Source organism: Micromesistius poutassou (assembly GCF_964030765.1).
Source record: "Micromesistius poutassou genome assembly, contig: SCAFFOLD_2547, whole genome shotgun sequence".
NCBI classification, from domain to species: Eukaryota; Metazoa; Chordata; class Actinopteri; order Gadiformes; family Gadidae; genus Micromesistius; species Micromesistius poutassou.
Genome location: NW_028179685.1, coordinates 54,639 through 77,058, shown reverse-complemented (window position 1 = coordinate 77,058; position 22,420 = coordinate 54,639). Strand labels below are relative to the sequence as shown.

At 46.0% G+C, this 22,420-nt stretch overlaps 1 protein-coding gene across 5 annotated transcripts; it reads right to left on the bottom strand.

Moving 5' to 3' along the window:
- Nucleotides 1–632: 632 nt before the first annotated feature.
- On the bottom strand, nt 633–20,993 carry LOC311372610 (NF-kappa-B essential modulator-like). Of its 5 annotated transcripts, none has more exons than XM_084489592.1 (16): nt 20,644–20,993; nt 19,996–20,125; nt 19,610–19,854; nt 19,080–19,154; nt 18,562–18,663; nt 17,863–18,027; nt 17,488–17,549; nt 16,879–16,926; nt 14,593–14,695; nt 10,541–10,656; nt 8,825–8,977; nt 8,600–8,672; nt 7,766–7,900; nt 3,661–3,797; nt 2,747–2,823; nt 633–2,409 (listed from the first exon to the last, which is right to left on the bottom strand). In XM_084489592.1, the coding sequence occupies exons 2-16, from the start codon at nt 20,105–20,107 to the stop codon at nt 2,231–2,233; spliced, it is 1,782 nt and encodes a 593-aa protein (XP_084345718.1). In that variant the 5' UTR covers nt 20,108–20,125; nt 20,644–20,993; the 3' UTR covers nt 633–2,230. The 5 variants fall into 5 exon arrangements, with proteins under 5 accessions (XP_084345718.1, XP_084345717.1, XP_084345716.1 ...); XM_084489591.1 differs by lacking the exon at nt 20,644–20,993 and adding an exon at nt 20,286–20,491 and having other exon boundaries at nt 19,996–20,136; XM_084489590.1 differs by having other exon boundaries at nt 635–2,409; nt 19,996–20,136.
- Nucleotides 20,994–22,420: the final 1,427 nt, after the last annotated feature.

Here is a 22,420-nt window from a genome sequence, read left to right as displayed (position 1 = left end):
CACGGCCCCAAACTGTAAGGTGTACCCTACTACTAAAAAATATTGAAATCAAACAAAAAAACTCATTATTAACACTTTATTAAGCGATACAACAAGGAATGTAAACGTTATATTAATCAATATTCGACTTTAAACGGAACCAGTATAATAGATTTAGCGAGTCACACCCCTTAACTAGGAGTGAAATGGTCTATTCCGTAGTAGAGCGCTCTCTATCGCCCCCTGTCGGATCTGGACAGTAGTTCGTTTGCTCACCATGTTGAGATCCGAGGCTGCGGTCTAAAGTCTGTTCTGCTTCGGACTCCTGACTGTTAAAGGACGTTAAGTGGCCGTTATCATAAGAGCTGTTCAAGACAAATGATCCTAATCCCAAGGGAAGGTGTGTGGGAAATAATAGAATATATATAGTATATTCATCAAACACAATACATTATTGAACTAATGATGAGAATAACTAGGTGTAGTAATTGGAATTATGGCTTGTTTCTTGTTTTATAAGCTTTCAGAAGGGGATTCCAGCAGTGTTGTGCATGAACTAGTTCAAAAGAACTAGTTAATTTTTCTATGAACTTTGAACTGAACGTAACACATTTTTAACTAAAGAACTTGAACTAGTTCAGATTTTGTGACATTCTGAATTGATGCTTAGGTCCAGATGACATGTTTATTGAATAGAGTTACTTAGTTGTGATGAATGAAACAGGTGTACAAATAATATCCACAACAATCTGAGATTATAGTGATGGGCAGCAGGTAATGGAGAGGATTCATTTTAAAAGATAAGCACAGAATACTCACTCCCAGTTTTTCTTCGGTTTCTAAAAAAAAAACTGTTAATGAACTGAACATGAACTAGTTCAAAACTGAATTGGTGAACTATGAACGTGAATTTATTCATTTTCTTTTGTATGAACTGAACTTTGAACTAGTTCATGTGAAGTGTGAACTTGCACAACACTGGATTCCAGTACGGGCATTTCTACACGGTGCTGATTTTAATCGTTTACAGAACCTTTTTTTCATCTAAGTAATACTTCTGGTGGAAATGGAATTTCAAATTCATTTCAATTCAGTTAAAATGAATAGTGTGGACAATAAACAAAAAACCAAAGAGTAGATAGAACCTTCTGGGGCCTACCCATGAGACCCGCTGACCTGAGACTCCATCAAAGCCCCAAAAATCAACCATCAAATATGAAAAATAAATCCCCTATTGCAATAATATTTATTTGTCAATCTCCAATTATACATTTTCAATGACATTCTTTTCATGATAATAATCTATAATTACTGATATATTACTGTCATATTCACACAATAAATGATGAAACCATAAGGTGTAAGTTATCGACTCCCGATTATTGGAGTGAACAGCCCACAGCACGTTACCAACCATCATGTTGTATGGCCCATTGCAGCAACTTCAAACTCACAGAAATATGATATTAAACCAAATCTGCCCTGAACTTTGGCACTTTTTTAATGATGATATCCAGATAAATTCAATTATTCTGAGCCATTCTATCAATTGTTGTTTTTGTTAAGTCAGCATTAACTCTTTTTTAAATAATAGGAAATGCCTCAGAGACTCATTATAGACTTAGGAATCTATTTGGGTAAAATAAATAAAAAAATAATCATTACAATCATACTTTATGGGTGAACATTCTCAAAGATAAAATGATGTCACAGCTATACAAAACAAGGACAGGCACGGTTAAATCTGTTGGATTGAGGGTAAAATGAAGGATTAAAAATAAAATAAATCTGGTACCCACAGGCACAGAACACTGAATGGATACTTTTAGAGCATTTAGAGAGTATACAAACTCTAATCCATAAAACATCAGACGCATTGAGAAGGGCCAGATGAACAACGACACAGAAAGCCTGTCCTAAGAAACAAACACTATATTATTCACATTATATTACTGTGTTCCAGGTCGTACCAGTGTTGTCTGGAGGCCTCCAGCCTCATCAGAGGTGGATGATTGGGTTCCACCTCAGTGCTCTGAAGCACTTCATCACAGCTGCACTGCTGCAGCAGGACGGTGTGAACCCGGGGGACAACAGAGAATCAATCAAATCAGGATCTGATCCATATAGCACACCTACAGCAATGATATTCTGCTCATTACTGGCTACGGTTGTTCTTGCCCCTGCCTTGTTCCTGATGGTTAAACCTCCGTGTCCATGGGTGCATCTCTTCTTGTGTGTGAGCCACGATGTGTTACTGTATGCAGTCCATCACGTGTATCTGCAGCGTGTCCATGTCCGGGGCCTGGTACTGGCACTTAGGACAGCGATAGTCTGGCAGCTCCTCCGCCCCAGGGCCGGCCCCGGGGCCCGCGCCCACTTGTGGGAGGCCCTGGCTGCGGAAGGACTGGGGCGGTGGAGCGGTGTTGAAGGCTGAGCCGGGGAGCGCCGCGCCCCAGGGAGAGGAAGAGCCATAAGGAGAGAGGAGAGAGCTGTGGGTTAGCTTCAACATGGTCGGATCCATACGGATATCAGGAGGCTTTAAGATAATTTGAGCTTGGTGACATAAGCAAAGTTCAGAGACTGACATTTCTTTATGCAAAGTGATTTTATCATTTTGAAATCATGTTTCACTGCACACAGAGAAAACTGAAGAAGTTATCATTAACTATTTGGATATTATGTCCAAGCAGGAAAAGACATTGAAACTAAAAAATGCACTCAGTCAACTAGTGGATGAGGTTTTGACGCCTGGTCGTGTCTGCTGCACCTTGTGGTGCTAGGTTTGTGGGCCGCTGGACTCTGAAGTCATCCAGGTGTCTCTGCTGCATCTCCTCAATGCGAGCGCTGAAAGAAGAGAGGACCACGTGTTACTGTTACAATACCCCCACCGGGCCTTACACCTCACCATCAACCAAAGTCAATGAACACGAGGGAAAGCACCGGGGCGGCACAAGCTCTGGAGGTACAGCGGGTTGACTGGCAACCAGAAGGTTGCGGGTTCGATCCCCGGCTCCTCCTAAAGGAGTGTGGAGGTGTCCCTAAGCGAGACGCCTCTCCCTGACTGCTCCTGACCTGCTGGCTGTCGCCCTGATGGGGTGGACTCCGCCGTCGGTGTGTGAATGGTTGTAAGTCGCTCTGGATAAAAGCATCAGCAAAATGTCCTACAGGGTAATGTACCTACAGGTGGGTTGGTCCTACAGGGTAATGTACCTACAGGTGGGTCGGTCCTACGTGGTAATGTACCTACAGGTGGGTCGGTCCTACAGGGTAATGTACCTACAGGTGGGTTGGTCCTACAGGGTAATGTACCTACAGGTGGGTTGGTCCTACGTGGTAATGTACCTACAGGTGGGTCGGTCCTACAGGGTAATGTACCTACAGGTGGGTTGGTCCTACAGGGTAATGTACCTACAGGTGGGTTGGTCCTACAGGGTAATGTACCTACAGGTGGGTTGGTCCTACAGGGTAATGTACCTACAGGTGGGTTGGTCCTACAGGGTAATGTACCTACAGGTGGGTTGGTCCTACAGGGTAATGTACCTACAGGTGGGTTGGTCCTACAGGGTAATGTACCTACAGGTGGGTTGGTCCTACAGGGTAATGTACCTACAGGTGGGTTGGTCCTACAGGGTAATGTGCCTAAAGGTACCTAAAGGTTGGTCCTAAGTGCTGCTCTCTCACCGGGAGGCTCCCTCCTGTTTGAGCCGGTCGAGCTCCGCCAGGGCCTGGGTCAGCTGGTCCTGCAGCTCCTCCTTCCTCTGGTTCAGCTTCTCCCGCGCCTCGCGCTCCGCCAGGAAGTCTGCTTTGTAGATCTCAGCCTGGAGAGGAGCGCACAGGAGGAGGAGCACAGGAGGAGGAGCACAGGAGGAGGAGCACAGGAGGAGGAGCACAGGAGGAGGAGCACAGGAGGAGGAGCACAGGAGGAGGAGCACAGGAGGAGGAGCACAGGAGGAGGAGAGGACAGGACGAGGAGCACAGGAGGAGGAGCACAGGAGGAGGAGAGGACAGGAGGAGGAGCACAGGAGGAGGAGAGGACAGGAGGAGGAGCACAGGAGGAGGAGCACAGGAGGAGGAGCACAGGAGGAGAGGACAGGAGGAGAGGACAGGAGGAGGAGCACAGGAGGAGGAGCACAGGAGGAGGAGCACAGGAGGAGGAGAGGACAGGAGGAGGAGCACAGGAGGAGGAGAGGACAGGAGGAGGAGCACAGGAGGAGGAGCACAGGAGGAGGAGCACAGGAGGAGGAGCACAGGAGGAGGAGCACAGGAGGAGGAGAGGACAGGAGGAGGAGCACAGGAGGAGGAGAGGACAGGAGGAGGAGCACAGGAGGAGGAGCACAGGAGGAGGAGCACAGGAGGAGGAGCACAGGAGGAGGAGGACAGGAGGAGGAGCACAGGAGGAGGAGAGGACAGGAGGAGGAGCACAGGAGGAGGAGCACAGGAGGAGGAGCACAGGAGGAGGAGCACAGGAGGAGGAGAGGACAGGAGGAGGAGCACAGGAGGAGGAGAGGACAGGAGGAGGAGCACAGGAGGAGAGGACAGGAGGAGGAGCACAGGAGGAGGAGCACAGGAGGAGGAGAGGACAGGAGGAGGAGAGGACAGGAGGAGGAGAGGACAGGAGGAGGAGCACAGGAGGAGGAGAGGACAGGAGGAGGAGAGGACAGGAGGAGGAGCACAGGAGGAGGAGAGGACAGGAGGAGGAGGAGCACACAGAGAGGAGAGCAGGGGTCAGAGGAGGGGATCTGAGAGGCATCACCCATCACATTCAAAAGGATTCGGAGCCCATGTCTTGTTCTTCTGTGACAATAATGTGACAACATTTGATTGGAGCATTTAATCATTTATTACACATGAGAATTGTTTTTGGGCTCAATAAACTGGATTATTTTTAACACAAAAGGACAATACCAAAAAGGTATCTTGTGATCTCCTATCATATTAAATGTAGGGTTAGTTTTTAGGAGAAAGGCATTTGGTTAATGATCCACCAATTCAAATTGGTCAATCTTGTCCTAGAATGGTCAAGCTCATGAATAAGACCTACGCTTGTAGACTGCAGCTTGACTCAATCTACCATTGTACATTGTACCTGAGTTAGTTTGCAATGTGAGAAGGTGGCTGTGCCCATTACATAATGTATGATCATTGACACTACGAGGTGATTTATTCACTCAAATGACTGCACTTAATGGACCATAGAGTCTGGTGGTGAACCCACCGCAGCCGTCTATCCTGGCTTCACGAGGACATCCATTTCATGTTGATTTCAGTTGATTTGCAACTCAAAGCACTTCTGGAGAGGTGTGTTTTAATCAGGGACTTTAAGCTGGAGGTGGATTCAGCATAAAGGACAGTCAGGACCGGTGACGGCTATAACTCGAAGAGGCCATAGTTTAGCCTTAGTGTACATCAAAATCAGGGAAGGAAGGCTGGAGGCTGGCTAGGCCAAAACCTTATTTGTAAATATAAGAGGCAAATGAAACAGAAAGTCTGAAAAATGGCCTTCCATAAGGTAGTGTTCCGGCACCTCTCCAATACAACATCTACACAAGCCACCAGCCACGAGACAGCCGCATCCATCAACTCATTACACAGAGGATCTTTTTAAAACCTCATTGAAGCTGATAAAGTTTGGACTGATTCCCTCTGAAAGCTTACCACATAGTTATACTCTTGAACATAACTTGTGACGTGCAAAGCCCTTAAGATAGCATGATACAGCATAGACCTACCACAGCAAACACAGTCTTCACAGGGGTATCTTTGGATAGGAGTTTAACATACAAGACATGGTCTGCTCTCAACAGAAGGGCGCAGAATAGGGAAATGGGTAAACCCCAGTGGCCCGACCAGAGGTGTTCTTTTAACTCCGTCTTCCCCACAGGTACTCCCTCCTTAGTTCCTGATTGGGTGACCTGAGAGTATCAGAAGGTCTGATTGCCATGCGCTGCACGTTGAACATTTCCAGCTAGTTGGAACGTTGGGGGGTTGTTCTGTGTACCTTTCCTTTGTGTTTCTTCCCGGGGGGGGGGGGGACATCGTTGTACATCTCCCACACATTGATCACTTTGCTCTAGAGACACTCAGCTGTGGATGCCCCCATGTTTTGAATTTCAGGCTAGTCAGGGTCTGCTTCTTTTCTTTCTTGGGAGCTCATCTTTAATAGTCGTTTTGTTAAGTTGCTCTTAATAAATGTGTTTACTTGCCGGTGTGTCTCTTCAATGCAATGCTCTATGGCTTAAATAACCCCATTTAAACTTAGTTACATGTTTGCATTGAAAGGGACTGAGTTATCAACTTTTCCAGTTTTTATGTGTGCAAAATGCTTTTCAGAGCGAGAGAAGCGCTTTTTGACCAACAATGTGTTTATGACCCTAACACGTGAATTGTGCTCAAAACCAAATGTTATTAACTACTGAAACCACTTAAAGGTAACAGGAGGTGTACTCTGCTACACACCCTGGGACTCAAATGGGTGATAAAAACATAAAAATACATCTTCTGAAATAATCTTGAAATATCTTTCTTACTTAAAATAAATGACCTTTACCCTGCATAGGTTGCTATTGAGTTTTTTTTTATCTTGCACCATACAGGGCTATGCCACTGTTGTAAAACATGCTGAACTAGTGTGGAACTCCGCCTTCTTCAGCCGCTCAACGACGGCCAGCAAACCTGTTCCATGACGCCTTGCGTCATGCAGGACTTCAGTATTTTAATGCCATATTCTGCTCCAAAACCAAAACAAAACTTCATAATCTATTTGCAAGATGTCTTTGTATTTGTATGATGTACTACCAAACACATTTTGATTGCAATAGATGACTTGCTTGACGAGTGCTGGCTCAGTAAAGTAGCCGATACGTTGACCCTAACCCCTACGACCGTCTAAACAGAACTACACACTCTTCACTCCAGCGCCATCTAACGGATTGGATCAGGAAGTGTTTCTGAAGCCAACAGATCCGCCACAGAGTGAAAAGGCAAGAGTCAAGTTGAGACTTCAGGCCTGTGTGCGGAACTGTAAAGGAGGCATTTGTCACACTTCCAAAATAATGGTTGGCAATGGTTGCCAACCACCAACAGTCTTAAGCCAACAGTCTTAAGCCTTGAATTCAATAGTTTGATCATTCCATTTGAAGCATGGGGGGGGGGGGGGGGGGGGTGGAACAGGGAAAGGAATGACTCATCTTCTAATAGTGCTGGACTAGGCTTTAAACGTGTTTGTCTCTCTGAGGGTCTCATTGTATCAAACAGGACTAGGCTTTAAACGTGTGTTTGTCTCTCTGAGGGTCTCACATTAGTGGTCTCACAGTAGTGAACCGTGACTCTCTGCCCTCTTCCCCGTCGCTCACTGTGTCCTCTATTAAGGACGGAGAACCCGGGTGTTCCAATAACCTGATGCTGGTAGACAAGAAGCAATGAGCCAAGGTTCTAGTTGTCCTGTGGTCACACTACTGCACTACTTTTCATTGTGAACGGTGTAATTGTGGTAAAAGTGGAATTTGTATTAATGTTAATTGTACAAGAGAACTAGATTTGATACTTCTTAATTTGAACTTTTATTCATTTTTTTATACAAGTAGTTATTCTCTGTAGCCTAAACTGTATTATAAGGTGGAACCTTTTAGTATAATGTTTAATAGTGCACTTTGTTGTTCATCAGTCCACTCCTTGCCTAAATCTATTTGCTATAATATTTGTTTCATGACTTTCATAAGACTGAGTTAAACATGAACATATGGAAGAGTGAATGCATGCAGATGAGTGTGTGAATGTGCAGCCAAACCTGAGCAGTGAGCACGGGGACGGTCTCCAGGGTGTAGCGCTGCTGCTCCACCTCCTCCTTCAGCTTGTCTATCAGGTCCTGTTTGAGGGCCAGGGCCCGCTCGGCCTCCTCCAGCCTGCTGCACATGTCCTCCCCCTGAGAGAGAGACACACTGTAGAGGCTGTCTGTCCCCCTGAGAGAGAGACACACTGTAGAGACAGGGCTGTCTGTCCCCCTGAGAGAGAGACACACTGTAGAGACAGGGCTGTCTGTCCCCCTGAGAGAGAGACAGACAGGGCTGTCTGTCCCCCTGAGAGAGAGACACACTGTAGAGACAGGGCTGTCTGTCCCCCTGAGAGAGAGACAGACAGGGCTGTCTGTCCCCCTGAGAGAGAGACAGACAGGGCTGTCTGTCCCCCTGAGAGAGAGACACACTGTAGAGACAGGGCTGTCTGTCCCCCTGAGAGAGAGACAGACAGGGCTGTCTGTCCCCCTGAGAGAGAGACACCACTGTAGAGACAGGGCTGTATGTCCCCCTGAGAGAGAGACAGACAGAGCTGTCTGTCCCCCTGAGAGAGAGACACACCGCAAAGACAAGGCTGTCTGTCCCCCTGAGAGAGAGACAGACAGGGCTGTCTGTCCCCCTGAGAGAGAGACAGACAGGGCTGTCTGTCCCCCAGAGAGAGAGACACACTGTAGAGACAGGGCTGTCTGTCCCCCTGAGAGAGAGACACACTGTAGAGACAGGGCTGTCTGTCTGTCTCTGTGGAAATTCCATTGACAGGGTACAGATAACAGCACAGACTGCAGTCTCTCACACACACACACACACACACACACACGCACACACATTACCTCATTCTTCAACTTAGAATCGTAGTCCCTGAACAGACACGTGTAGGCATGTTTCAGTTGAGTCAGTTTTTTCCTGAAAAATAAGTAAGAGAAATTCAATCAATAACAATAAAACAAAACACATACAACAAGTGTGTTGGAGTGTGTGTGTGTGTGTGTGTGTGTGTGTGTGTGTGTGTGTGTGTGTGTGTGTGTGTGTGTGTGTGTGTGTGTGTGTGTGTGTACCTCTCCTCTATGACCGTGTGGCGCTCGGTCTTCAGGGCGTTCTCCAGGCTCTGTGTCTGCAGCAGCAGCTTGTCCACGGCCACGTTGTGCTGCTTCTTCTGCTGCTCCAGCTCTCGCTCAGAGCCCTGCAGCGCCTCCATCTTCACACACAGCCTGGTCGCGCACACACACACACACACACACACACACACACACACACACACACACACACACACACACACACACACACACACACACACACACACACACACACACACACACACACACACACACACCAATTACGGAAAGAACAAGAAAACAAAAAGACAAGTAAGCACAAGTGATATTATTACATATGTGAAACACTACGAAGCTGATTTAGGATTCGATTGGTCAATCCAGGTGTTCTGCTTTAGGTTCAATGCGCATTCACATAAAAGGGGCGTTTATCGCATCACTTTACACAAAATGGATAGAGCAAGAGCAGTCTATTTCACTCAAGAGGAACAGATAATGAACCCATAATGAATCATAATGAATCATAATGAACTCCTATGAGGAGTTCAAAAATCAGATAACAGCTAGGGGCAACACAGTTGCAGTGGCTAGGGAGGCATGCTGGCAAAAAACAGCCGATGTGTAAATTTGTAAGTGAAAAGATTCTGCATATAGTCTATAAAATAACTATGCCAAATGCGGAATTGTTCGCCGTTAATCCCAAAGAGTGATGATGATTTCAAAATACAAAAGCAACGTCCAACCTGCTTTATTCTATAATTTAGGAAATTCACTTTAAATACACCCTATGTAAGAAATGTATCGCATGTTTTCTACCACTGAGAGGTTGCGGCGGTGGCGTAGTGGATTACTATAAGACCTGAACGCCAGCGACCGGGGTTCAAATCTCACCTGTCCATCATCATGCCTTTTACCCCCATAGATGTGGTGCCAGCACGGCCTTGAGAACATGGGTTCAAGTTCGAAATAAGCACAAAAATATAATTCCATAACCTTTAGTGATTAAGTATTACCTATGACATAAGAAAAGGGACTGTGTAAGCTACACATAAATGCGCATCACTCGGGAGATGAACTCTGCACACAGAAATTCAAGAGTGACGCGCTACCCCCACTCTCACGGAGACACACTGGCTGTGCAGTAAGCATTGTGTACATAAGGTCCAACAAGGACGATCAAACAGCAAATACCCTGATGAGAACCTGTATCTCTCATAAAGAATATTCTCAGGCAATGCCAAGATCTGTCCCCAGAGACCCTCTGTCTCCGGAGAGACCCCTGTACGATACGGGCTCCGAGGTCCACGGGAAAACCCACAATGGTGACGCCATCGTCAAAGGAGGGGCGAGGAAGCTGCGCTTAGCTTAGCTGAAAACCTGCTCCCGACCAGGTTTGGTTGACAGCATAAGTCACCATGGTGATACAGCGACACTAAAACAGAGCGACTTTCGTGTCCCAGCTAACCCAGGCTTTGAGCGCAACATACCTCGCTAACCCACTAACCGAGGTTCGTAGTGCACACTGGATTTGGCAGTATGACTGTTTGTCAAAATATCTTCACAAATATTCTTTTCTCATTGGAATGTTGAACAATTAATGAATCGGTCACAGGACACACACAAAGAGCCTTTCACGTTCCTACACAGCCTATGTACGCACACACACAACACACAGAGCCCAGCGCCCCCCTAACGCACACACACAGAGACCAGACCTACTTGTCATTGAGGACCTTGCGGTCGTTATCGCTCTTCTCCAGCGCGCTCTGCCTCTCGTTGAGCTCCCCCAGCAGCGAGGTGGCCTGGGCCTTCAGCGCCTCACAGTCCTTCACCAGCTGTCAACCAACGGGAATCATTAGAACCTCCTCGCTCTGTACGTTAGCATGGAAGCCCGTTTGAGCCCATATTAAATAAATAAGTATAGCTCTGAAATTAATCAATTAGGCAATCAATGTATACATATATATATAAATGAATCAATATATTGAAATATATAAATCTGTTTTTATTTTAAAAAGGACATTTTTTCCAAAAGGACTACCGTTATAGATTTCAGGGGACTTTCATTTCATTATGCCACCTTTGTTTATTTAATGCCACATTTATTTCATAATGCCACATTTCCATCTGGTATATTCAAATGGCAGCAACAGCATTGAATCACTGAACACGCATGAAGCTGCAGCAGGTGTGATGGGTGGGGGATGCTTCTTACACAGGGCCTAGGACAGGACGTTATGGAGACACCATGCTAGATCACTTCTTACACAGGGCCTAGGACAGGACGTTATGGAGACACCATGCTAGATCACTTCTTACACAGGGCCTAGGACAGGACGTTATGGAGACACCATGCTAGATCACTTCTTACACAGGGCCTAGGACTGGACGGTGGAGACACCATGCTAGATCACTTCTTACACAGGGCCTAGGACAGGACGTTATGGAGACACCATGCTAGATCACTTCTTACACAGGGCCTAGGACAGGACGGTGGAGACACCATGCTAGATCACTTCTTACACAGGGCCTAGGACAGGACGTTATGGAGACACCATGCTAGATCACTTCTTACACAGGGCCTAGGACAGGACGTTATGGAGACACCATGCTAGATCACTTCTTACACAGGGCCTAGGACAGGACGTTATGGAGACACCATGCTAGATCACTTCTTACACAGGGCCTAGGACAGGACGGTGGAGACACCATGCTAGATCAAACTGATCTCATCATACTATTCTGTCCTGTGTTCAAGCCTTTTTAGAAATACCTACTCGGGTGGAAAATATGGGAGAAAATAACTGAGGTTTAAAGGAAGTATAAGTAATATGTTGGGTCAACTAAGGGCCTTATTGCAATGGGATTCCACGTGTCTTTATGCCACCTCCCTCTGAGAGGAGCTCCTTATCTCATGTTTACATCAGAGCCAGTCCTAGGGAGACCACTGAAGCTCTGGGGCCGTATTCACAAAGAATCTTAGGGCTAAAAGTAGGTCATAAGTGGCGAATTTAGGAGTAACTCCTAAAAATAATGGGCGTGTCAGTCCTAAATTTAGGACTCCTATTTTATTTTACTAAGAGCAATTCACAAAGTATTTTAGGCCTAAAAGTAGCACCTAAGTCTAGGAGAGCTTAAAAGTCCTCGAGAGGACTCCTAACTCAGTAAGACCTATTCACAAAGAATATGTAAATGGCTGCAACGTGACCAAATGCTTTGGAGACAATGGAGGACGGCAAATTGATAAGGAGATATGCAAAATCGTGAGGGTATCAAACTTGTGGTTGAATTAGTGAATAACACTCCGATATTTAGCAACAGGGAAAATGCAACTTTGCAATGTCGACGATTTAGGAATATCGCAACCATCAGTGACGGTTAAAACACACGGGGGCAATGTTACAAATGTACCTTTAATCATCCTTAATTATTTAATATATAAATATAAATAAATCACTTAAACCATAATTATTTGTCTCATGTATTAATAGTAATACAACACTTTAATCATCATTATTTATTTCAAATAAAAATAAATGGTTTGAAGTAAAAAAATAATAGGCCTATAACTACTCTTACTTATGATTACTATCTAATCATTTATTGTAAGATAATTTATTGTATTGAGTTTATAATCAGCTCAGTAAGGAGTCGGACCAGTTGGGCTTTCGCTTGCGTTTCACGTTGTCTTCTCCTTCATTCAACATGATAGGAGGACTTGAACTGGGCTGATATTTAAAGTGTTTAGTGGCGTAGCCACGGGTGTGCATGGGTGTGCCTGGGACACCCAAGCATGGTCCTGGCACACCTAAATATTTTCAGAATTAATTCATTACAACGATTTCTTTCAATTTAAAGCAAAATGTGACAGAGAGCGCGGTGAGCGGTGCACTAGGACCGCGTAGTGACCGGTCTAGGTCCAAGCATTCGCTACCACAGAAGCGGGGCTGCGAAGGAAACCCCCCTATTGGATTTTGCGATTCTATCCATACATTTCATTCCCCCATGTACAGCGTGGAGTGATTTAGTGGAGAGCCAGGGCTGCTTTCAGGATGGTCTGGGGCAGCCGCCAGAGGATTCCTGATGATGGACCATGGTTTGAGTGAAAGTGGTTCAATCAACATTTGTCATTTAGTTTTATTTTGTTCATTCATCTCGTCGTATAAGGTCTCGAAAAACCAGCCTAATTGAATCAGTGCTCCGGTTATTGCAGCACGTATCGATCGCTCCGGACCCTGGCTTCCACTGGACACTTGCAGCAGTTATTCTAACAGCGTTCCGGTAAATCACTGTGAACTTGAGGCCACCCAAACTCTCACAGGCGCACCTTAATTACAATCTCTGGCTACGCCCAAACTTTAAGTGCTGGAAATATGCTAATTGGATAATAGTTTGCAGGGTGCTTTTAATTACTTCCTTGATAATGCAATTTACGTATTTTTATTGTTTGCTTTGGCTCTCTTTTTAACGTGCATACAACGTCATTATTGTGGTATGCACAAACTTGTCATCGTGCGTGTATTCTGCTAACTGCACTGTCCATAACTGTTTGATAGGACTTCATTTGTAGCCTAGGCTATTTCCTTATTTTTCGTTGATTTAGTGAGCTCGTTTGTGGGAAGTTGCGAATGAGTTTGACGGAGACCGCCGGCACTCAACAGCCAATCACCGTACTGACCGCTTCAAAATTTGTGCACGAGAATCGACGTAAGGGGGCGTTACTCTTAGTTCACTCTTAGTGATTTATCCTTAGTATCAGTAGGTCTCAGCGGCTTTGTGAATTACTTTTAAGAAAAAACTCCTACATAAAAACTTTTAGCGCGAGTTAGGAGCACTCCTAGCAGTAAGATAAAAAGCTTTGTGAATACGGCCCCTGATCTCTATATTCAATGACCTCATTCCATTTCTCAATTCACTGATATGTGGAGGTTAACTAAGTATTGTCACAATTAAAGTTAAACGTTGTATTAATGTATTCATCACAAGGTTAAAGGAGCCATTATCTGGTCCATCGAGGCCTACATGCTGAGGGACATTCACCTGTCACTCATTCATACCATTTGACCTAGAGATTAACCCTGGTTATTTACCTGACTCTATAGTGGCCCCTACAAAGCCAGTATACCTGTCTCAACCTGAGAGGACTTCACCACGTCCAAAGGGAGAGGAGCCCCCTGCGGTCTTTCTCTCACGTTACTCACACTAACTAAGAGGTTAAAGTTAACTCATACTACAGTTAGAGTCAAACACTGCCTGCTTCATCAATGGATTCGTTACTCACACTGACTAAGAGGTTAAAGTTAACTCATACTACAGTTAGAGTCAAACACTGCCTGGATTCGTGGATTCGTTACTCACACTGACTAAGAAGTTAAAGTTAACTCATACTACAGTTAGAGTCAAACACTGCCTGCTTCATCAATGGATTCGTTACTCACACTGACTAAGAGGTTAAAGTTAACTCATACTACAGTTAGAGTCAAACACTGCCTGGATTCGTGGATTCGTTACTCACACTGACTAAGAAGTTAAAGTTAACTCATACTACAGTTAGAGTCAAACACTGCCTGCTTCATCAATGGATTCGTTACTCACACTGACTAAGAGGTTAAAGTTAACTCATAATACAGTTAGAGTCAAACACTGCCTGGATTTGTGGATTCGTTACTCACACTGACTAAGAAGTTAAAGTTAATGTAGAGCATACAGCCCCCAGTGCCTTTCAGGTGTGAAAGCCACTCAAGTAGGAGCACAGTCCTGACCATACACACCTGGGCACAGTCCTTCTCCTTCTGCTCCAGGAGGACTTCGGTGCGGTCCCGCTGGGCAGAGCTCTTCTGGAGGGAGTCCAGCTTCTCCTTCAGCTCCCGATACCTGCACAGAGACAACAGGCTCACACTGCCGCTCACACTGCACAGAGACAACAGGCTCACACTGCCGCTCACACTGCAGAGACAACAGGCTCACACTGCCGCTCACACTGCACAGAGACAACAGGCTCACACTGCCTCAGCAGAACACAGGGACATAGAGCCTGGAGGACGTCAACGTATAGAGAACTGTGTGGACTGGGAGCCGTTTCACTTCAAAACAATGTGGCTGGTGAAGAGGACATTGTTGTAATAAAGTGTCTACAGTATATATAATGTATACAGGATAGGTAACGTATAAAAGGACCTCTTCAATGACCTCTACAGGGCCCGTGTCCACAGAGCAGGTTTTTGTGGTAGGAATGCAGCAGCATGGCGCTTGGATGAAGTGCTGTACACTGAGGGGGGAGAGTGAGGCTGTGATGGGCTCTGGGTCCATAGCAGCCATGTTGGTATCACAACTACTGTCATTCTGAACTAACATACATACTGTACAATAACATAACAGCCATGTTGGTATCACAACTACTGTTATTCTGAACACTGGCTGACAGACACTGGACACACACTGGACAGACACTGGACACACACTGGACAGACACTGGACACACACTGGACACACACTGGACACACACTGGACAGACACTGGACAGACACTGGCTGAAATGTCTAGCCCGAGGTTCACGGAGCAGCCTCCCAAAGAAGATGAAATGCTCTGAGAAGACACTCAGTAGTAGTACAGTACTTTTTATTATTGGGTCTGCATTAAACCAATTAGACCCATTAGGGTCTGCATTAAACCAATTAGGGTCTGCATTAAACCAATTAGGGTCTGCATTAAACCAATTAGGGTCTGCATTAGACTGCATTAGACCCATTAGGGTCTGCATTAGACTGCATTAGACTGCATTAGACTGCATTAGACTGCATTAGACTGCATTAGACTGCATTAGACCCATTAGGGTCAGCATTAGGGTCTGCATTAGACTGCATTAGACTGCATTAGGGTCTGCATTAGGGTCTGCATTAGACTGCATTAGACTGCATTAGACTGCATTAGGGTCTGCATTAGGGTCTGCATTAGACTGCATTAGACTGCATTAGACTGCATTAGGGTCTGCATTAGACTGCATTAGCCCCATTAGGGTCTGCATTAGACTGCATTAGACTGCATTAGGGTCTGCATTAGACTGCATTAGACTGCATTAGACTGCATTAGCCCCATTAGGGTCTGCATTAGACTGCATTAGGGTCTGCATTAGACTGCATTAGACTGCATTAGGGTCTGCATTAGACTGCATTAGACTGCATTAGGGTCTGCATTAGACTGCATTAGACTGCATTAGGGTCTGCATTAGACTGCATTAGACTGCATTAGCCCCATTAGGGTCTGCATTAGACTGCATTAGACTGCATTAGACTGCAGGGTCTGCATTAGACCCATTAGGGTCTGCATTAGGGTCTGCATTAGACTGCATTAGACTGCATTAGGGTCTGCATTAGACTGCATTAGGGTCTGCATTAGGGTCTGCATTAGACTGCATTAGGGTCTGCATTAGGGTCTGCATTAGACTGCATTAGACTGCATTAGACTGCATTAGACCCATTAGGGTCTGCATTAGACTGCATTAGACTGCATTAGACTGCATTAGGGTCTGCATTAGGGTCTGCATTAGACTGCATTAGACTGCATTAGACTGCATTAGACTGCATTAGGGTCTGCATTAGGGTCTGCATTAGACTGCATTAGGGTCTGCATTAGGGTCTGCATTAGACTGCATTAGGGTCTGCATTAGGGTCTGCATTAGGGTCTGCATTAGACTGCATTAGACTGCATTAGACCCATTCGGGCCCAAACCTAAATCCTGGTGGACATTCTCTGTGGAAAGAATTTTAATCTGTTTCAGGTTCAGAGGCACCACAATAAAAACAATAAATAACCCTAAGCTCCAGAATAAGAGCACACCAGTATGATGTCATTACATGACGAACACAACTGATGAGAATAAATAGATAAAGACTAAGAACTCATCACACAGAAACAACCAACATCAAAATGAAATAAATTAAATTCACATCACGTTAAAATACACATGCAGGTAGTACCGGAAGCAACAGGTTTAGGCAGAATGAAAGCAAAGGAGGCATGAAGCAAAAGACAGGAAGCCACAGAGAGCCGAGGCTCACCTGCCCTGCGTGGCCTGGAGCTGCTCTGTGAGTTTAGCCAGGCTAGAGCTGAGAAGAGAAGACAGCAGGCAGAGGGTAGTAAGGTAGAGGGTCCAGAGGTCATAGGTCAGAGGTCTGCATGCTTCACTTAAACATGCTTCATTTCCTTTGTCTTGTTTTACTCTGAACTTCTTCCTCTGGTAATTCACTCTCCTATGTTAGGTTTCGACTTTATAAAGTAACATTGGGGAGGGGCCCAAAGCGCTTAGCATGTGCTGGGAAAACAGCTGAATACACGTGGCTTTGAACCACGTGACAACAACGGCCCCTGGTGAATAAACTAGGACACACACTCCCGCTCACGGGTTGGGTGAGCATGCGGCATGTTGTCACAGTTAATTAATGTTTCTTAGTGTTATCGCCCATATCTGGCCTGCCTTATTACTGGGGCCGTAGCGTAACCCACAGGTCACCGTGTACACTGCCTGATAGTCAAGCACTTCATGAATAAAACACATCAGCAGAGAGCAATCAATGGCAGCTAGTGTAAACCAACAGCGACAGACAGACGCTTAGATCGCGTTAGTGCAGTTAGTCAACACAGTCCCAGCCGTCAGGAAGAGGTCCTACCTGTCAGAAGAATGCTGAGCCTCAGAGCGGTGGTGCGACGCCTCCTCAGTCACACAGCCCGTCTACCAAACAAAAAGCTCCATGAACCACTGACTACAGGTCCACTGTTTAGATGTGCATTAGAAGCAAAGGCCCATTGAAGATGCATGTAGACCTTTATTGTGTTCACTGGTAATGTAGGCAAGAAAACTATTGTATAATGTGAAAGAGAAAGGCAACTCAATAGTTACATTCTGAAGTAATAAGCAGAAATGTTTTATTAATCATGAAACCATGTTTGATGAATAAACCAATCATTACTTTCATTCAGCAAAGCGGTCCAGATATTCTGGTCCAGACTTCCAGAGGGATGGATCTGGACCGGGGCTGTAATACCTGTGCCTGAGCCAGTTTGGCTCTCAGCTGATCCCGGTCCTTCTCTGACTCCTCTTTCTCTCTCTCCAGCTCCTCGTTCCTCCTCCTCAGCTCCCTCATGCCGCTCTCCAACTTCTCTTTGTGGCTCTTGAGCAGGTTCAGGAACTCGTTTCCTCCTTCAGTGTTCTGTGGAGAACAAAGATGTTGTATGGATTGGAGCTGTAGGCTGACACCGGTGACACTCGGCCTGCAGCCAGGCCAAGTCCTGACTAAGACATTTACATTTAGGCCATTTAGCAGACGCTTTTATCCAAAGCGACTTACAATAAGTAAATTTGTCATAATAAGTGAAACAATATATTGCCGTCGGTGACAGTAAAGACGTTCATAGAACCAAGTGCAAGTACTAACAATCGCCAGGCTAACCCCATTCCCTGTATACAGCAGTGATAGCTAGGCAGAGAGGAACATGTAGTGTGGAATGCTGCACAGGCACACAGATGTTGATTGGTCGGAAACAAGAATACATATCAATGATTCAAACAAAAAGGATCGGTTAGAATCATGGGTAGAAGTTCAAAGAAATGATTGTATTGATCTAAAACAGCAAGGGCAGCGGAGGAGGTGGCGCAGTGTGATCAGCTGTGAGAGAGAACCAGCAGCGTGGAGCCAATGACCAACAGATTGGTACAAAGTGCACACAGCACAAGGCGGGCTCACCTGGCCAGGCTCCACAGACCACACCCCCTCCCCAGCCTCTGAAGCAGAGCCTGGGGAGGAGCGGAGGCCACTACTCATGGAGCTATTCAAACTTGCACCATCCTAGACACACAAACACACCCGTCACATGAAATGAATGCATCAAACCAACACAAGGCTCAGTCAGGTCACTCCCCCTCATTCCCTAGAGCAGACAGCTCTAGTGAGTCTAACCAGGCTGGCGCGTGGCGCGCGTTGTGATAGTGGGTCTAATGGTGTGTGTGTTGTGATAGTGGGTCTAATGGTGTGTGTGTTGTGATAGTGGGTCTAATGGTGTGTGTGTTGTGATAGTGGGTCTAATGGTGTGTGTGTTGTGATAGTGGGTCTAATGGTGTGTGTGTTGTGATAGTGGTCTTACCATGGTGTGTGTGTTGTGATAGTGGTCTTACCATGGTGTGTGTGTTGTGATAGTGGTCTTACCATGGTGTGTGTGTTGTGATAGTGGTCTTACCATGGTGTGTGTGTTGTGATAGTCTTACCAGGCTGCCTGGGGGCATGGTCTGTGTGTTGTGGTTCACCTCCTCCGCCGGCTTCCTTCCTCGCTGATCTAAAGTCTGAGACACACAGTAGACATTAATGAAGGTCTGATTCTGACCAGAGAGGAGCATGGAGTAACATCTGTTTGCTGTGGACCTGCTATAGTATATTAGGTTAGGATCTAAAACCAGATTATTGAAACAGGGCTTACCCTTTTCATTCATCATGATTTGTTTTTCAGCAGTGAAAAACTGCAGTCTAAAAATAGTAACTTCTCAAAAGGTATACAATGGAATTAATTTGGCTAATACTAAAATCAATGTCACATACGTCCTCAGTATTTTAAGAGATTGTTATTGAACAAAAACAGTCTTTAACAATGCTACAACGTCTGTAATTGTAGCATCATAAAAACACTGGTATACCTGTTTTCAAACCATTCATTTGTGTCGTTGACCTTTCTCTTTGTATGGCCCACAACCTGCCATCTCAACGGGCTAGACGGGACTGCCACGCACCAACCCCGACCCACCTGTGGTCCCTCCAGGGGTCCGTTCCTCTCTTCAGTCTGACAGCAGCTGGAGCTCTGGCCGGAGGAGCTGTGTCCATTCACCAGCCCATGCAGCGAGTGGTTCTCCTGGGCCAGCCTCTCCACCAGAGCCCTCGCCTCCTGGAAGCGGCAGCTCAGGAACTCCCTCTCTTCCCGGGTCTTCCGCTGCCAGCCCTCCATCTCCTCGCAGCGCTGCCGCAGGGCCAGGTTGCTGCAGCGGAGAGCCTCTGGACGCAGCAGGACAGAGGGCGGACAAGAGGAGGAGACGTCAATAAAAAACAGGTGAAAGAGGACGTTTGGCCGGTCAGAACAACAGCCTCTGGAGACAAAGATGGGCATTTAGTATTAGAACCGAAGGAGCTGCGTACCTCTCAGCTGCTGGTTGTCTCCCAGCAGCCTGGTCACCACTTCATTAGCGGCCAGCTCTGGTGGAACCCGGAGGCCACCGCTGCTCTCCTCGCCCGCCATGTCCCAGTGCATGGAACCGTCTGGCTGGGGCTGCACCATTCCTTACACACACACACACACACACACACACACACACACACACAGTCTTAGTGTCACCTGACAATCCATCCACATGTGTGAAAGCAGCATGAGCAGTTACTTTCACTTTCATTCTCTACTATCAAATCACATGCCAAGGTGCCAACCTTACCATCATTTTCCCTAACGTTGAATGCGCTGAAACGACCCCCCCAACCCCCAACCCTACTTCTAATAAGCCCCCAAAGGGGATAGGGTTAGGGCGTTGGTAGCACATAAACAAACACACCAGAGTGATATGAACATTACATTACGTCACCTTCAAATACCACGAGGAGGACCATCTCAAATAAGACATCCGACACAACAGAAGCCTGAATAACGAGGTGATTGGCTCTGATTCGATCAGGTTGACCGTGGATTAGAAGATGATTAACATCCATCGACCATGTGACGTCAAACAGTAGAATGCCAGTCAGTAGAAAACATTGTTTACAAATGCCAGGCGTTCATACACACGAAACGCTTACCTTTGAATTCAGCAGACTAACCCAAGACCAGATTGACCTCACAAAGAAGCCGCCGTTGAATACAGGACGTGTGTGTATGTGCTCTGTGTGTGGCTATGTCGGCGTTAGCCAGGTAGCGTGTGTTAGCTGGGTGTTTATCGCAGCAGCTAGCAGGCTAACTCCCCTCTGAAGACACGAGACCCGCGGGCCGGAGACGCATCGCGGGACCGCCGACCCGTGTTACGTATCGCAGAGCGCGCCCGTTGTGCTAATACACCGCCGAGTCGATGGGCTTCATGAGGTCAGCTGTCAGGATAAAGTAGTCGGAGTTGTTGTTAGCTTCAGGAATTCCCCTTCCTCCTTCCGCAGAAGAGCGGTGACGTCATGGCACTGAAGCGGTGACGTCAGGCTGTTCCGCCAGTCTGGACTATCGCGCTACCCAGGGGTCTGCGCATGCGCATGCTGACAATATTGATCCGTGGTGTTGTACTTCACCACGGATCAATATTGTCGGCATAAGCATGCGACTTCACACCATTATAGTGGTGTAGAATACACATACTGTACCCTGACATCTCCAATAAAGACGTTGTGTGTGTTCTGCCCATGTCTGCTCCCTCGGAGTCTATCGGAGCATGTCAACAAGTGCTACCTTGTGTTTGGTAGCGTATTTGATCTGTAGACAAGTTGCCTCTATCAATGCTCCCACTAGAGAATAACGTTATTTTACGCCACTACTCACTACATGTACACTGCAAGAATACGGGGAGCATATTTTGACTGTATTATAACGTCTATATGTATTATAACGTATATATATATATATATATATATATATATATATATATATATACGTTATAATACATATATAGGCCTTGTGACAGTGGCAATTCGCCCTGAACTTCCTTTAGAAGGTGTGGACATGATTCTGGGTAATGATTTGGCTGGTGGGGAGGTGTTCCCTACGTCCATTGTTGTAAACAACCCAGTTGGCTCTAGGTGTGTTAACCAAGGTGATCAGTTATCTCAGATGCCAAAAGTGTTTCCTGCTTGTGTTGTAACTCGTGCTCAGTCAAGTAAGGTTGAGGAGGTGGTAGACCTTTCAGATACGTTTATTGTTCCTTGTGAAGAAACTGTCGAGACTGTGTCTGCTGGTCCCTCTGCCACTTCTGAGTCAACTGTAGCTAGGCAGTCCACTGATTCCATTGTAGGTGAGACTCTTGAGGTTACATTGTTCCATCCTGTCACCTTGACTGATGAGTCTGAGACTCAGTTAAAGGTTGGCAGGGAGCAGCTGATAGAGGCTCAGAAGGCCGATCCTTCCTTGGCTAAGATTGAAGCAGCAGCATTGCCTAAAGATGAGATTGGTGCCTCTCGAGTGGCTTACTACTGGGAAGATGGTATTCTCATGCGTAAGTAGGCTCCTTTAGCTGATGACAGTGGGTGTAATACTGTATATCAGATTGTTGTCCCTGCTGGTTACCGTGCACAGATATTGAGCTTAGTATATATATGTATATGTATATATACATATCCACATGGGACTACCAGTCAGCAGAATAGACCACATCATCAAGGTAGACCTCACAATTTGCTACACTAGACAACACCCTTTGCATAAGGTGCTGAAAGGTGGCAGGGGCATTACGCATACCAAATGCCACGACTGTATATTGCATAACATGCAATGGGGCTTCAAACCAAGCCAGTCCTTCACTACCACCTTGGCTTTGAGGGAACGCAGTGGTATTGCCTCAGGGTATCGAGTTGTAGCACACATTAAAGTCAGGAGATACTG

What these genes read in the sequence shown, in the direction of transcription:
- LOC311372610 (XM_084489590.1), bottom strand. Translation starts at nt 20,134, where the DNA reads ATGGTGCAGCCCCAGCCAGACGGTTCCATGCACTGGGACATGGCGGGC. An exon ending in AGACAACCAGCAGCTGAGAG is followed by an intron (nt 19,855 to 19,995) that starts GTACGCAGCTCC and finishes TGCTGCGTCCAG; the next exon opens with AGGCTCTCCGCTGCAGCAAC. An exon ending in GACCCCTGGAGGGACCACAG is followed by an intron (nt 19,155 to 19,609) that starts GTGGGTCGGGGT and finishes TGTGTGTCTCAG; the next exon opens with ACTTTAGATCAGCGAGGAAG.